This window comes from Centroberyx affinis, unplaced genomic scaffold (genome assembly GCF_046629955.1).
Source record: "Centroberyx affinis isolate AG114_WGS23_722 - 3 ecotype Tasmania unplaced genomic scaffold, CSIRO-AGI_Caff_v1 ptg002611l_1, whole genome shotgun sequence".
Classification (NCBI taxonomy): domain Eukaryota; kingdom Metazoa; phylum Chordata; class Actinopteri; order Beryciformes; family Berycidae; genus Centroberyx; species Centroberyx affinis.
In genome coordinates, this window is record NW_027280810.1 from 110811 (window position 1) to 126294 (window position 15484).

The following is a 15484-nucleotide window of genomic DNA, read 5'->3' on the forward strand; positions in this document are numbered from 1 at the left end:
CCACCGCCCACTACTGCCTCTAGGTAAACTGGATGCTGCTCATGAACCCACTGGACGCCGAGCTCGGTGGGCCCTACAGTTGGACCCCTACCGATGGACAATAGTTCACAAAGATGGAAAGAAGCACACAAATGCGGATGCAATGTCATGTATCCCCCATCCACAGCCTGATGTCATGGAGGCTCCGCAGGACACCATCCCTGCCTCTCAAGGTGACCCTTCGCTTGCCACATATTGTACACGTCACTCGCAACTTGCACAGAATCCCACACCCACACGGGCTCAGGTGTGTCTGAAAAGAACACTGACAATCAGACTGACACGTGCACGCCATTTCTACAGAACACCTTGTCTACTGATGGACATGACATGCAGGCTCACCATCTCTCTGACCCAATCCTTTCTGACGTGTACACCTGGGTACATCAGCACAGATAGCCTCATCTCAGGTATGTGAACTGAGGAAACTGTGGTGGCAATTCCCTAGAGTACTGTATAATGGCTTACTCTGTTGTAAAGCTGACATTACACCAGGGATACCTGAGGTATATCAAGTACTTATCCCCTCAGCACTTGTCACAGAGACTTTGCATTATCTCCATGGTAACCCCTGCTCAGGTCACTACAGTGCTGACCGCACCTTAAAGAAAGCCTTGATTATGTGCTACTGGTCAACTATGAGAGCTGATATTGATACGTTTAGTGACTCATGTTATGCATGTGAAGCTCGCAGGAAACCTGTACCCCGGCGATGAGCACCCCTCCAGTCCATATGCAACTCAGACATTCCAGTTTGTGTGCACTGACATCATTGAATTATCAGTCACCCCATGTGGACTCAGGTATGTGCTGGTAGTCCAGCACCACTTTACAAAATATGTCAGTGCTTACCCCATGTCAGATCAGAAGGCTAGTACAGTGGCACAGCTGTTATGGGAACAGTACATCCCCACACATGGTGTTCCAGAAGTGCTGTTCTCGGATCAAGGAAGACAGTATGAATCAGAGATCATACGGACAATATGTCAACGACTTATTATCAAAAAGGAAAGGACTACACCATATCACCCCTGTGGTATGGTTATGGTTGAAGGTATGGTTGAACGATTTAACAGGATGATGAAAGATCAGTTGGCAAAGCTCATTCAGGCTGGTGGTGGACACTGGGATCAGTACCTTCCTGCAGTGGTTCTCTAATTTAACTCCACCCCACACTCCAGCACTGGATACTCACCTTATTTCCTCACTCATGATAGAGAACCTCGCTTACCAGCTGATATCAATCTATCCATGCCTAAGGAAGGTCAAGAGTCACCGCACAGGGCTATGGCGCTGAGCTTGTGAAAGGGATGGATACTGTGTTTCGAGAAGTCCTTGTCAACCGTGAGGAGCACAGCTTCAGACGTGAGTACTACTTCAACAGACACACAAAGTTCCAGCCTTATCAGAATGGAGAGTTAATCAACACTCAGCTGGCCACACACTGAACTCTGCCTGGATACACAGCACTGTCTGTCTCACTAAAGGCAAATTTATTGTTTCTGCGGTGTGCCCCGTGTTCGCGGTGCAGAGGGTCAGCACCGAGCCCCGTGCTCCTCTCAAAAAATGAAACTCTGGATAGATAAATGGTATGACTCACCATCAGAAGATTTGTCGGGGTTGATCGCGACATTCCTCTCAGCAGTGTCCCACTAGTTGTGCGTTTTGGGTTAGATATCCAGCCGAAAACTGCTTGGTATTGCATTTGTGCGCCTATCCTCCTCTCAGTGTAGATAAAGAATGTTTTATCCTTGATGTGGAGATCACCAAATACTGAATCATCCGGGCACCTAGGTAAAGGTTTGGGCACGAAGATTCAGCTCCCTCCTCAATGACAGAATTGACTTATCGGCTGGCTGAATGCTAGCATGTTCACCATAGATGCTGACACCGTAAACCAAGATCAGTTCACTCTTCAGTGTTGTAATGGGTCCTCTCCTGCTTTAGGCATTGCTGCACTGATGCAACATGTCACGTGTTTACAAACACTCGCATTCCACCCCTTTACACAACTCAAACTTGATTAGCCCTGACCTGTCATTTTAGTCGTGAAAGTATTTTATTTTTTATTTTAATATATTATGATTAGCTTATACATATAATTAAAGCTACGACTTACACTTAACTGACTCAATTTTATAATTATACAGTCGCATATGATTTGTGATAATCCTGATAACGAACCATGCGTGTGACATCACCACCTAGATTGTTGGAAGATGGCTGCACCCTAGTGGCGAAAAAGCTAATTGTTTATTTTTGTAGCGAATCTAGGGGAATTTCAGATTTGAATGCAGAATGCAAATGAACCAGAGTCATATTATCAAATGCTTCATCTCCAGTTTAATGCAAATGCTTTGGGCCCTTGTAGTGGCACCCCTCAGCCACCGTACTTCTTTGATCAGAAAACAAGCGAGTTCACAGCCTGAAGCAGTAGAAACTGTTAGCACCACGCAACCAGCAAGAGAAGAAAATGCCGTCCAACACAAACCACTGCACCAACAAAAACTGAAACAACCAATATGGTAAAAAAAAAAAAAAAACCCTCAAAACTCAACAAGAGGGTGACGATGGACTGGTTGGGGACTGGAAGGCCTGTTGCCAGTTTCCAGCGGGAAAGCAGTTCAAACTAATCTAAATGGTACAAATTTGAGTGTATATTTGCCATTACGCAATGCAAATATATTATTTCTTTGTTCAATACAATTGCCCCTGAAAATGACCAAAATGTCCTTTGAAAAAAAAAAAAAAATTTCAGCTTCTTCACACTTCTGACTAGATTTAGCTCCAGTTGAACCATCCCACTAAACAAGAGAGCAGTGTACTCACAGGCCATCAGGGTTAACTTGAGCGCCACCATCTCAGCCTGCAGCTAGCTGCACAGCTCGCAGGTCAGCAGGTCAGCAGCTTTTAGGTTTCCTCTTTAGATTCTGAAGACACTGTGACAGCCTCCCCCAAACACATCTGCTTTTGTGCAGTCTTCTATGTTAAACATTTAATTCTCACTTACCCAGGCTATTTGACTAAGAACATGTTGAACTTTGCTAGTTGGCTAAGAACACAACAGTAGCTTACATGATAATGTATTTCACTAGGCTGTGCCTAAAGCACATTGCACCATGGAAGGACATATGTTAGTTATTCACAGTACTTTCGGAGAGGCAGGGTATATGGACCAATGGCAATCAATGACTTAAGCTCAGTGTCCCAATACTTATGCTTTACAAAAAACAACTTCAGCTGAGACCAAGACCAACTTTACTGTCCCATTGCTCAGTCTTAAAAACACCACTTTTAGCCACCAAGACCAATTTTAGCTGAGATCATCTTTTACTGTCCCAGCAGCTTTTACCCACTTATTCCATTAGTACTTGTTTCAATGTAACTACATGTAATTGCTAATTGTACATTTTACTGTGTAATCATCGTATATTTTACAGTGTAACTTTTTCTCTTATTTTTTTGTATATTTTTTTTTTCTTGGTTTCGTTTCTTGAAATTGTTTTAACTGGTCAGTCTTCAAGTTCCGGTTCATAACAATGTATCACCACTCTCAATATTTTCTCATTTTAGAAGTCTAAAAAATGTCTTAGGAAGAAGGGTTAACAGGTTTATAAGATGTAATTGAGAGGCATTTACCTTAACCCCCCCCTCCTGAGGCTCTTAAACAGAATACACACTCCAGGCTGTGTCTTTATTTTTATAATAATAATGATGAGCGTTATTTCTATACCTGTTAAGAAGTTTCCCTTCACTGACTCCTGACTCAAGTTCACTGTAATCACTGTGGGGCATCAGCTAGAATGCACTTTAATATGGTCAGGGGCATATGAAGAAATCCCAACACATGACATCCAGTCCTTTGGCTTTAATCAGTGTTCTAGTAAAGTCCTATGTGTGTGGTTCTATACAAAGAGAAATGGAACACAGAATAATCAAATTAAATATAATACAACACAAAATCAATGATATAGGCTAGAGTCTTAAGTCTTATGCACTCCAAATCTAAATATGGTGAAATTGGAATAGTTCACCCAAAAATTTAAATTTTGTCATCATCATCTACTCACCCTCATGCCGGTTGAAACACAGATGAAGTTTGTTAGTCTATATAACACACAGGGAGGTTGCCAGCATGACTCTGTAACAGCCGTCTCCAAAACAACTGAAGTCAATGAGGACTGATCTTTACTGTTCCAAAAAGAGCAAAAATGACCATAAAATTACTCCATACAGCTTGTGCAGTATAATCCTCTTCTGAAGCCAAATTTTTTTTTTTTTTAATTTATTTCTATTTTATTGATTATATTTACAGGGACAATGCACAATTTAAAAGTAATTGCACAAGAGTTAGCTTCCAGCTAATTTGCATGTGTTCCCTGGGCAGGAAATGCAAACAACACACACAATCACAGGACATGCTATGCAATACAGTAAAATAAAATAAAATACAGTAAAAACAAATAAACAGTACAATGCACATAAAACCCAATGTATAAATGAGCGTATGCGTGGAAAAGACTTCACTACAGGCATTGTAAAACGTTGTTGTTAAGCTATCTCTAACAGCTTCACTTGAACAAGATGCATGTGTTTTATGTCTGTTCACGTAGCTCCAATCCAACTGGTGTAGCCATCAGTTACAACCCAGTCTTAAATTAAAGAGGCAGTCATAATGCTGTGAATGAAGTTTTTAAAATCTGATTGTTGAGGTTTCTGCATCACACACACACATCCCAGAGAGGAGTAGAGGAAATATAGTTTGATTGCACTGTTGCAGAGAGAGAGAGAGAGAGAGAGAGAGAGAGAGAGAGAGAGAGAGAGAGAGAGAGAGAGAGAGAGAGATCCCTCCATTTAACTTAACTAAACCAGTACAAGAACAAGTAACTAATATTTATACACTACTGCATGAATAATGCAAAACCAACCACTGATGAAACTCAGTAATTGGATTTAACAAACTTAATTCACAACATAATGACTACCGCTATAATTTGCTCCTTTCACTGGTAAGTAATTAACCAATAATCAACACTACTGCATAAATAATGCAAAACCAACAGTGCAAACAAACTGTACCTGTACTTACCCACTGTACTCCACTCTCTGTGTGTGTGTGTGTGTGTGTGTGTGTGTGTGTGTTGGGGGGGGGGGATTAACTCCTAGATCCATCACAATTTATTCTTGAACGATTCTGCATTGATGCAGATACAATAAGTCAATCATTGGATTTTAAGAAAATTTGACAACAATTACTTAAAGGAATAGCTCGGTATTTTGAACCCTGGGCCCAAATAACATGTTTTCCGTCATGATCCCTATTAGTAGAAACCAGAACTTCGCTAGCCGCCCGCTCCACCCGTCCAGTAACACCGGGAAGCCCCCTCCCACTCTACTGCAATAGAAACCTAGGGATAAATGTTGTTTTGCAGAACATGACGCTCACAGTATAATCATACCAGTGATATGTTATCTTGAAAACATTTAAAAAAAAAACAAGCTTTCTGTCAGCAGTTATTTTTTATTCTTCTGGCTCTCGTGGAGCTTACACCGGTTTAGAAGGTAGTGCGTCTTTGAGAAAAAATAGTTCCTATCCAAATAGAACACAACTATTGACAGAAAGCTTGTTTTTTTTACAATTTTTTCAAGATAACATACTGACTATATGATTATACTGTGAGTGTTGTGTTTTGAAAAACAACATTTATCTGAGCTAGATTTACACCCCCCAACAAGGAGGAGGAGTGAAGCGGCATAAAAACGGGAATGAAACAGCATCAGACTCTTGGCTTGCCACTTCATCTTCTGCTGCCATGGAGAACACTGTTGTTCTCCTAGCAGCATCGGTCTTCTCCAATTTACAGAGAAGACAGTGGTTCATTTTCCACATATGACCATTGAGGTAGATTGAAAAAATGTAAACATCATGCACCCAGTTTTAATCATTTGGGATTTTAAACATAATTTTTTGCTATTCATTAATCCAGTCATGTGTTTGTGTACATCAACAGTTTGAATAGAATCTACCTTAAGGGTGAAGATTACAATCACTTACATTTATAGATAGATTTGCCTCCATCCATATGTGCCACCAGTCCAAAAAATATTCAACATTTTAGGCCATTTTATACCTTTAATTTGCAAAGTATTATGGGAAATCCAAATCAAGAAATTGGCTGCACTTCAGCAGACATGAACTAACCCAAGAATGCCACGTCGATGCTTGTGTCCTTGTGGAGAAAGTTCTTTCCAAGTTGTCTTGGAGAGAAAGCGAAGAGACGCTTCCTTACGGTTTCAGATGGACTGCGTGCTTCACATTGTGCGCGTGATTAATTACGACACAGCTGTTCATTTTCCCAGCTGTTTGAATTGGCTCTGTACTGCAGACTACAGCGCTGCTCGGACCTGATGCGCCGTTCTCGCAATGAATCTTTGGGCTTTCCGTTCTCATCAATCAAGTCTCCATGCGATGCTTCCTCGGCTGGCAAGGAAACTTTATCCGTCCGTTCGTTCTTTTGTTTTGGAATCCTGCTTCGGCGGTTAGATATTACGAAAAACGCGTCATGGAGGACACGAGAACGCACAAGAATTACCAGAGGATGGAAGGAACATTGGCTGTTGGGAATCAAACCTGGAACCTTTTGGTTATGGGACAGTCTCTCTAAACACCAAACCACCATGCAGACAAAGTATTCATTGATTCTTATTATTTATCACAACCTTGGCTTGGATTTGGTCCTAAGCAAAAAAATAAAATAAATAAATGAATATTAAAAGTGGTAACAGCTTTGAATAAATGAGGCTCCAGTGCCATTGGTGATGCATTTACACACAAACATTGTTGGGCTTATTGCTTTTTATTCAACAGAATAAGCTTATTGTTTTCATAATATATAGGCAAGTTATTGCTACACAAAACACAAATAATACACTATGTACACAAGTTGCATCACCATCTTACTCATAATCAGATACACAACGCCCTCCTGGGTGGACTTGCTTTTAGTATAGGAAGCGTCAACATGAGCTGATAGCAATGGAGAGAAGTGTTGTTGATTGATAGATGTTGTCTAGTGCAGAGGCTCCTAACTATTTTATGTCAAGGCCCCCAAATAGATATTCATGAGGCCATTTGATGAGATTTGTCCTAATGAAACCCTTGCTAACTTTTAATTAATAAAATAACAGTGAAGTTCAACTATTTTAATTCATTTTGCTGGGTAACCTCAGGAACCTCCTCAAGGACCTTTGGAGATCCCCGGACCCCACATTGGGAACCACTTCTCTAGTGTAGCCTGTCAGTGTTTTAGGTACATTGTGGTCTTTGAGATATTGGGAAGATTACATTTTATGTCATTGAACTGTGCCATTTGATGAAACCGTAGGGTTTCTTTGTTCTGGCTTTGTAGACCATTGACCATCCAAAGTGGATTCTGGGGCTCACCCAGGGTTGCTTGATGGGATCCCTGGGGGTTCCCAGCACAATGAAGAGTAGTTTAATTTAATTCATTCTCTTGAATCACCTATTCCCCCTTCAGGGTCTTGGGGGCTGGAGTCTATCCCAGGAGGGAGGAAGGCAGGGACACCCATCAGGACTAACACAGATAGACAATTACTCACACTCATATCTATGGGCAATCTAGAGTCTCCAGTACACCTGACTTGCATGATCTTTGGAGTTTGGAGTTTGTTCTTGTGAGTTTCCTCACACACTCCAAAGGGTTGGGACCAGGATCCGAAGTTGCCATTAGGAGAGAATGTATAAGAATGTGTACCATGTAAATGCAACGTCCTGGGTTTGAATCCGGCCCAGGACCTTAGTCATATGTCATCCCCCTCTGTCTCCTAATCTTTCTTGTCTATCTCTACTGTAAACTATAATAATGAAGCCAAAAAGCCCGAGAAATTAATCTTAAAAACATAAGAATGACTATCCTGATGACAGGTTTCACTCTGCTGCCTATGGGTATGGAATTGGAATTGTGGACTAAATCATATCTAACAACTAAAATGCTCTTAGATGTGGGGTTCTATGGATAAAATCTCATCAAATAGGTGTCCATGTCCCAATGTGGCTCAGTTCGGTAGTCCTTGACATGAAAAGTTTGTGAATCTCTGTTCTAGTCAAAGGCAGAGAGGTTCTAGCAGAGTTCTGTAGATGTTTTAGCTAGCCTAGAGATGTCAAGAAGGGCCAGGTATAAACCTGGTTCTCATGCTCTAGTCCAAAGTGTAGATGTTCTCCTGTACAGGTCTTCTCATTCGGATCTCGTATATGATATGAGGAGGTTCCTTTGATGAGAAACTGGAAGAGAGAGTACAATGTTGTACAGTCATTTGTCTAGGTGGGTAATGATACAGATACTAATGGGCCATCCAGGTGCTTGCGATAAGTTATGCTATCAGACTCTAGCATTACAATGACATTATTAATTCCTATTATCGTACCTACTATTTGGGTGGAGACAGCCAAATATATAAAAGGCAAGATGGCTAACATGATGAGAAGACAAATACAAATAACGATGTTACAATTTCATTCACAGCAGTAGTTTTGATGTTTTGTTTGTTTTTCTGTGTATACACTTAAAATGTGAGACTGTATATTTTTACCAGAATATGCAACTGTTCTATTCCACCATGTCTACTCACCAGCCCGTCTTTAAAGCTCTTCTATGGATTCCACCTGAAGAAGAAGAAAAGGGACTTTTGATTCTAAAAGAGGAACTGCACACTATAACCACATTTTTCAGCATGAAGTCTACAAAAGTGGCCAGTATACAGTGAAATACATCAATCATGTTTAGTTTGCACATTGCTGTGTATGGCTGATTTTGTAGAGTCTCACAGATTACTGCTTCCTCAAAGACATTCTCTTACATGTAAAGTATTATTTACTCTGACTGTAATTTTCACATACAGTATGAGGCAAGTTCACTTTCCTCCTTTCATCCACACTATGTACCTCAGTACAGTTTAAAAGTTAATGGGTGTCTGCGGTGATTTTAAAACCATGATGGGACCGGAAGATTTCACATAATGAAAGCATATTGACATGTACTATGATAAACACACCTCTAATTTGTGAACAAACATTATAGAAACGATATGTCATGTCACTGTACAATCTATGTATATTTGGATGTATGTAGATTTATGCAGCTGCGATGACAATAAAGCGGAACTTGAACTTGAACTTGGCGCTAATGTTGCGGGGAGCAGGAGGTTTGTAGCAGTGTTACTGAGACTAGATCCCAAGACAAGAGACCATGCTTCTCATTTTGCTTCCTTCATGGCTCTAACAGAGTTAGAGCCATGAAGGTTTTAAGATGATGATGCAAAATGAAAATGTCTTTCCTTCAAGTTGAACAGGGATTGTCAACTGGGACAAAACAATGTGGGCAATAGAGTGGGCTATAATGTACAGCTGAATCATGAAACCACACTGATAATGACGCATTACCATGAAACAAGGGAAACTAACTTGTAACCAGAAAATTATCTGCCAGTATGGTGAGATAATGTGAGTACAATATATTGGAATAAGCTTGCAAGGCAGAATTCAAGTGAGAGTTCAGATTAAAACAAAAAACAAAACCAAAACACACTTGATGAGCTTGTTATTTTCCGAAGCTTGTACATACGTTTGAAGGCCAGAAAGATCAACGCTCCCGCCAGCAGCAGCAGCAGACTGAGGGAGAGAGAAAGAACTGGAACATTGATCTGGAGGGATAAAGTGGGGAGAGAGTCCTCTACCTGAGAGAGAGAGAGAGAGAAAAATACACAGAGAGACAGATGAAGACAGAGAGCAAGAGATGGAGGGGTCTACTTCAGTTTCTGACACATGTAAATGTGTTGAGATTTTGAGATTTGGACTGTCAGTCTACAGCTGTGGTTGTCTTCACTCCAGTTCAGCCGGACCCGGCCCTCGCCTGCTGGGTCCTGCTGGGTCTGGTCTAGTTCCTGCATGGTTCCTCACCATGATGGTCTCAGACTGCAGCAGGGTGGAGTTCCTCCTGAGCAGGTCCAGCTGGGACGACAGGAAGGTTCTCCAGTCAGCTACACGGAGACAGAAAATACTTCTAACACACTGCAGTCACCACGGATCATTGCAGGCTGCTCTGCCTGAAAGACCAGTCCACACTAGAATACAATAGAATAGACTTGACTTACTCCTAAAATAGAATGAGATTTAGTAAAATAGATTAAATAGAATAGAGCAGAAAAGCAGAGAAAAAATAAGACTTTATGGAATAGAACAGACTAAAGGTCTTAACAGACCAAGAACGATGCGAACCAAATACATTCATAACAAACCCGATGCTTAAGCACCAAGTGATGATGACCTGGTCCTGCTTTTTCTGAGTAAAATGAGGAAAAAAAATATATTTGGCCTGAGGAGGAAAGAGCACGGAGCATGTGGATGTGTTTGTATATGTATGACATACTGTATGTATATGAATTTATATAATGTATGTATGTTGGATGGTTTTACCATTAGCCCTCAAAGTTTTTTTTAACACCACCTGTGCATTGTATAATATTGTATATATTTGTTCATATTTCTTTTTTTTTTCCAAATAAACAAATAAACAAATAAACGGTGGTTGTGCAAGTTTGCCCCCAGGTGGGCATGTGTGGAACTACATGACAGTGAAGTAGGGCAATACTGAAGAAGAAGAAGAAGAAGAAGAAGAATAGTGCTCTGAAAACCTCCCTGGATAGAAGATTAGAAATCTAAGTCTTTTGCACTCTTTCTTTCTTTCTTTCTTTCTTTCTTTCTTTCTTTCTTTCTTTCTTTCTTTCTTTCTTTCTTTCTTTCTTTCTTTCTTTCTTTCTTTCCTAGCAGGTTTACTAGCAAGCTAAATGATGTCTTGCTTTGTTCCATCACCAAAGAAGGAGTTCAAAGGCAGGCCTTTATTTGCATGAATGACATGTAATTTACATGACTGACATAATGTCTTGATCAAATAGCCGGTGGCCTCGCCCTAAGCATATACACACTCACCTGTGGAGGTGGGAAACTCTGTGACAGGAGCCGGCGTGGTCGTGGTTGGAGGGGGAGTAGTCACTGGAGCTGAGGGAAAAAACAAAGGAAATACCAACTGAATTAAGCCCTCGCACCCTGAGTTTCCCCTTAAACCCCCTTTTATGTAGCTTCAAAATACATTTTCCATACTGCACAACACAAACATGTTCTGTATCTGCTCATTCTAACACTTCACTGAAGCTACAGCTGATAAGTGAAATATTTAAACCCAAGATGCCATTTTTTTTATGCCTGCACCATTACATCAAACAGAGAAAATCTAGATGTATTGTGCATAATTTTATACACATTTCCCTGTAATTCAGCCTGACATGTTTGATATCTTTGGAAACCTTGGGATCTTGACTATAATTGAAAAATAAACTTCTGTGGGTTTGAACAAAGCTCGGCCGTGAAGCATGAGTTTCTAATGAGGGTCCCCCCATGTGGGACCTGCGGGTAGACATGAGATCTGCTTTCTAAGTCTGACACGGTCAAGGTAGCAGGTAACAGCACATTTAGATTCAGACAGAACAACAATAAATACTTTTAAGTGAAGAAATGATAAATTAAAGAAAGAGAAAGGAGGAGAGAGAAAGAGGCAGGGAGAGATAGAACACAATTCTACACAATCCTGACACAAACGTATGGGTTTCAGTTGATCTCTCCTGCTCTCACTATAGCTGGATTTGTCTGAATTAAAAGTGTGATTACTTTTAGTCAGACAACTCATGCATTGGATCCCTGCAAAGCATTATTTAAATCCAGCTATAGTGAGAACATGCTTGATAACATAACTATGCAAAAAGTGTCCACCAAATGTTAAAATCCTATCATGGGATCCTATCATCAAATGGGCGGAAAATCTTTTCCCTCCTCACTAACAAAGCTGCAATAAGTTACATTTTCTGACCATGAGGGTGACAGAAACTGCCACGAATTTATAAATAAAGTCACAGCTCCCTGTCTTTCCCCCGCCAAAAACGTATACGCCCACTGCAGTACAGAGGCCTACCAAGGACCAACATTGCAAAGCACCGTGCATAAAGGCTAACAGCTAAGCTAACTGAACTAATCTTTCTGCCACTGAAGGTTACATGTCCCACAATGACAAGTGAAGAGGTAGGTAGCAAGTTTACTGGTTTAACAAGTTTACTTGCTTGCTTCATCGATTCTGCCATTATGAGAACATTTTCAGGAATGGGAGGGGGTGAGAGATGCTTTTAAGCAGTGAGTTTAAAAAAATGAAAAGCTACTGAATGAAGCGGGAGGAGCTTCTTTCAGGAGGGGAATTTGACAACAAGCTTTAGAAAAGAGGTGAAAACAGCATCACAGCTGCTGCTGTGTGGATATTGGTTTATATCATTATGTCTCAATGAATCTCCACATAGCACACATTAGTTTCAGGATTGGTTATAAGGTCTGATATCACCTATTATTGCAGGTTTAAAAGGTAATTTCACCCCGGAGGCTGTTCGCAGACGGCTGCCTACCTTTGACCACCCGGAGGTTCATGACCACCTTCTTGTCGTTGAAGATCCCGTCGATGTCCACCCTGCAGCAGTACGGCCCGCTGTCCGTCCGCCTGACGTTCAGGATAGCCAGGTCCATCTGTCCATCCAGAACGTCTCCCGTGAACCGGTACCGGTCCGCCACCTTGGAGCAGAGAGAGGTCATTTCAGTTACAATCGGTGTCATTGATATTAGTTTGACTAATGGGTAACCTTAACTTATGTACTGGAGTAGCTCATCTAAAAACAGAAAAAAACAAAACTCAAGACACATCACTTCTTTAATTAATTTTTTAATAATGTCTTCTTGTTTATGCCAAAACCAGACTGTCATCACAGCCTGGGGATGGGAATTCTGACTGATTTCACTGGCTGCGTTTACACTGGACAAGGAAATAAGCAATAAATGAAAAATGAAAGAAATGGAATGAAATGAAAATAAAACATTTTATTCATTGCAGTCCAAAGAGGTAATGTGGCCCAGCAGGTTAGCTCTCTGCATATCTGTGAAGAGCTGTGTTTCTTTATCAAGGAGAAAGAAGGCGGCCTAGTGGTTAGAAAGACCGTAAGACTGTACAACTTTCTCCCAACACTAGTAGTACAACAAAGTAATCACAGTGTTAGGGGATGTAACCTTGGAGATGACTCCGTTCTCGTCCGTCTGCACCAGGATGTTGCTGCACCAGAAGGTCCCGCAGCCTCGGCCCCAGCACACCCGGCTCAGGCCGAACCGCTTCACAGAGTACTGACAGGACAGAGTGGCGGTGCCTCCCTCCGTCACTTTGAAGGAGGAAACCAACAGCAACCGGCAGGCTGGAGAGAAAGAGGAAAGGGAGGAAAAGTTAAATAGCCAGAGACAGTGGCTGGTGTCTGTCTTTCAAAGATGCTGACTGCAGGTTGTTCTTTTAGAAAGGAGATGATTTCAGATTTCGTGGAAATAATTTCCCAAGTTTTGTAATGTTTAGAACTTCCCTTCAGCACGTGTATTTATAGCATTTCCACTTCTTTTCGATAGTGGAGTGTACCAGCTGCAAGTGGAAGTGAAAGAGTAGAAAGAAAGGGTAATTCCATGTAATTAGACAGTAACAGAATATAAAGTAAAACTTCTAAGAAACGTCTGGGTCTCCAATAGTTCATTCCTTCATTGTCTTTACCCACTTATTCCTATTCAGGGTCACAGGGGGGTGGAGGCTATCCCAGCATGCATTGAGCAGAGTCTCCAACCCACCTGACCTGCATCTCTTTGGACTGTGTGAGGGAACACGAGGCAAACTGTGTGAATTGTGATTGTCTCCAGTCACAGCTTGTCTCTAATAAAGGCCTGGCCATTTGTTTTGTTGAAACAAACAAACACTGGGGCCACTATTAGAAGTTTTACGGTAACATATGATGCAGAAGCTGAAGATGCGGCGGGTCGTGCAGCAGCTGGTTTTGGATCCCCAGAACGAAATAAAGACTTTCTATGCAGTATTAGTGTTTTCTAGAAGTTAAAACACAAAATAATATTTTTCTCAAGCAATCACTCGTTACATTAGTGACTCAAGTAAATGTCTCAACTGTCCCTTACAAAAAAGTCACGTGAAAACCCCACATGTGAATTCAAAGCACAGAGATATGACATCACATCGCAACAGTTTTCATATGTGTTCATATATGTTTTTTTCAAGTTGTATTCTATCGTCACATGAGCATTTCTGAATTTTTTTTTCCCCACTGAATTTCACATGTAAAGACATAATTCACAGTTGAAAATGTCATTTTCACTTGGGAAATGGGAAAATCCACGTGTTCGCATATGAAACCCAAAAGCAATGTGTATCCCAAAAGCACATGTGGTTTTTTACCTGTGACTTTTTTTGCAAGGGGTCAGTGTAAATCTGGGTAAAACATATTGAAGAACTTCATTACTTAGCTGCCTTTGAGTGAAAATCCTCATAAAAAAAATGGCCCTTAGAAATCATATCTTTGGATCAAGCAGAGCAGCCCAGCAGTTTGTGTTGCTTCCATTTTAGTTCATGTTAACAAAGATATATACTATAAATGGCAAGTCTTCTACTGCATATATGACTGAATTCAAAAATCATCCCTCCTCCTACCTCTGGGGTACCTGCAGACCCCAGAGCTATACTTTTTGTCATATCTCACAGGTGCTTTATTCTATCATTCCAATTTTTCACGACTTTGTCAATCAATTTGTTCCTAATGACTTCATATCATTGTTTTCTGTTTCTGTTTTAATTAGTGCTTTTTAAAAAATACCAATGTATTGGGGTCCTGGGGGACCCCGGTCAAAAGCATCCAATTCCGCCTATGCAGTTTTAATAGATGGAACTATTTATTGAGTTCATGTTTGCCATGGGTCCTAATTTAAAGTCTCACACACTATCAGGGGGGGTAGGGGCTCTCTGTCAGTCATTTTGAAGGAGACAGACACAGATGCAGCAGACACAGATTTCCTCATGTGCTCTGTGACCCTAAATACTGCTCTTCCTAAGGTCAGATGATGTTCAAAGTCACAAATACAATACATCATTTAATTAACTGTAACTTTCCTAAAATAATAATAATCTGTTTTTTTTTCAGATGACATTAATTACATAACTAATGATGTTTTCAGAAGAAATAAGTTAACATTTTGTTATGATGGTTGTTTCTTACAGTAGTTTATTCTTGGGGTCCCCAGGGACCCCAGTCAGTAGTCCTTGTATGTTAAATATGTTGGTAGGATGAGGGTTAAAGTAAAAGTAGGAGCAAACACCCCAAAAGTTTACTCAAGCAGAAGTAAAAGTGCTCAGAAAATGTAGCTTTCCTCAAAAATCATCCGGTAGTGCGAGTTCGTCTTACCTGACAGGAGGAAGACGATGGTGGTCCAGTGCTTTAGACAGCAGCGAGCAGAGACGACAGCCAT

At 40.8% G+C, this 15484-nt stretch overlaps 1 protein-coding gene across 1 annotated transcript; it reads right to left on the minus strand.

Moving 5' to 3' along the window:
* Positions 1 to 8256: 8256 nt before the first annotated feature.
* Positions 8257 to 15484, minus strand: LOC139657048 (hepatitis A virus cellular receptor 1 homolog). Its single transcript, XM_071534745.1, has 8 exons — positions 15421 to 15484; positions 13211 to 13389; positions 12559 to 12721; positions 11045 to 11113; positions 10016 to 10095; positions 9681 to 9792; positions 8689 to 8722; positions 8257 to 8341 (listed from the first exon to the last, which is right to left on the minus strand). Exons 1-8 carry the CDS (start codon positions 15482 to 15484, stop codon positions 8257 to 8259), a joined length of 786 nt encoding a protein of 261 aa, XP_071390846.1.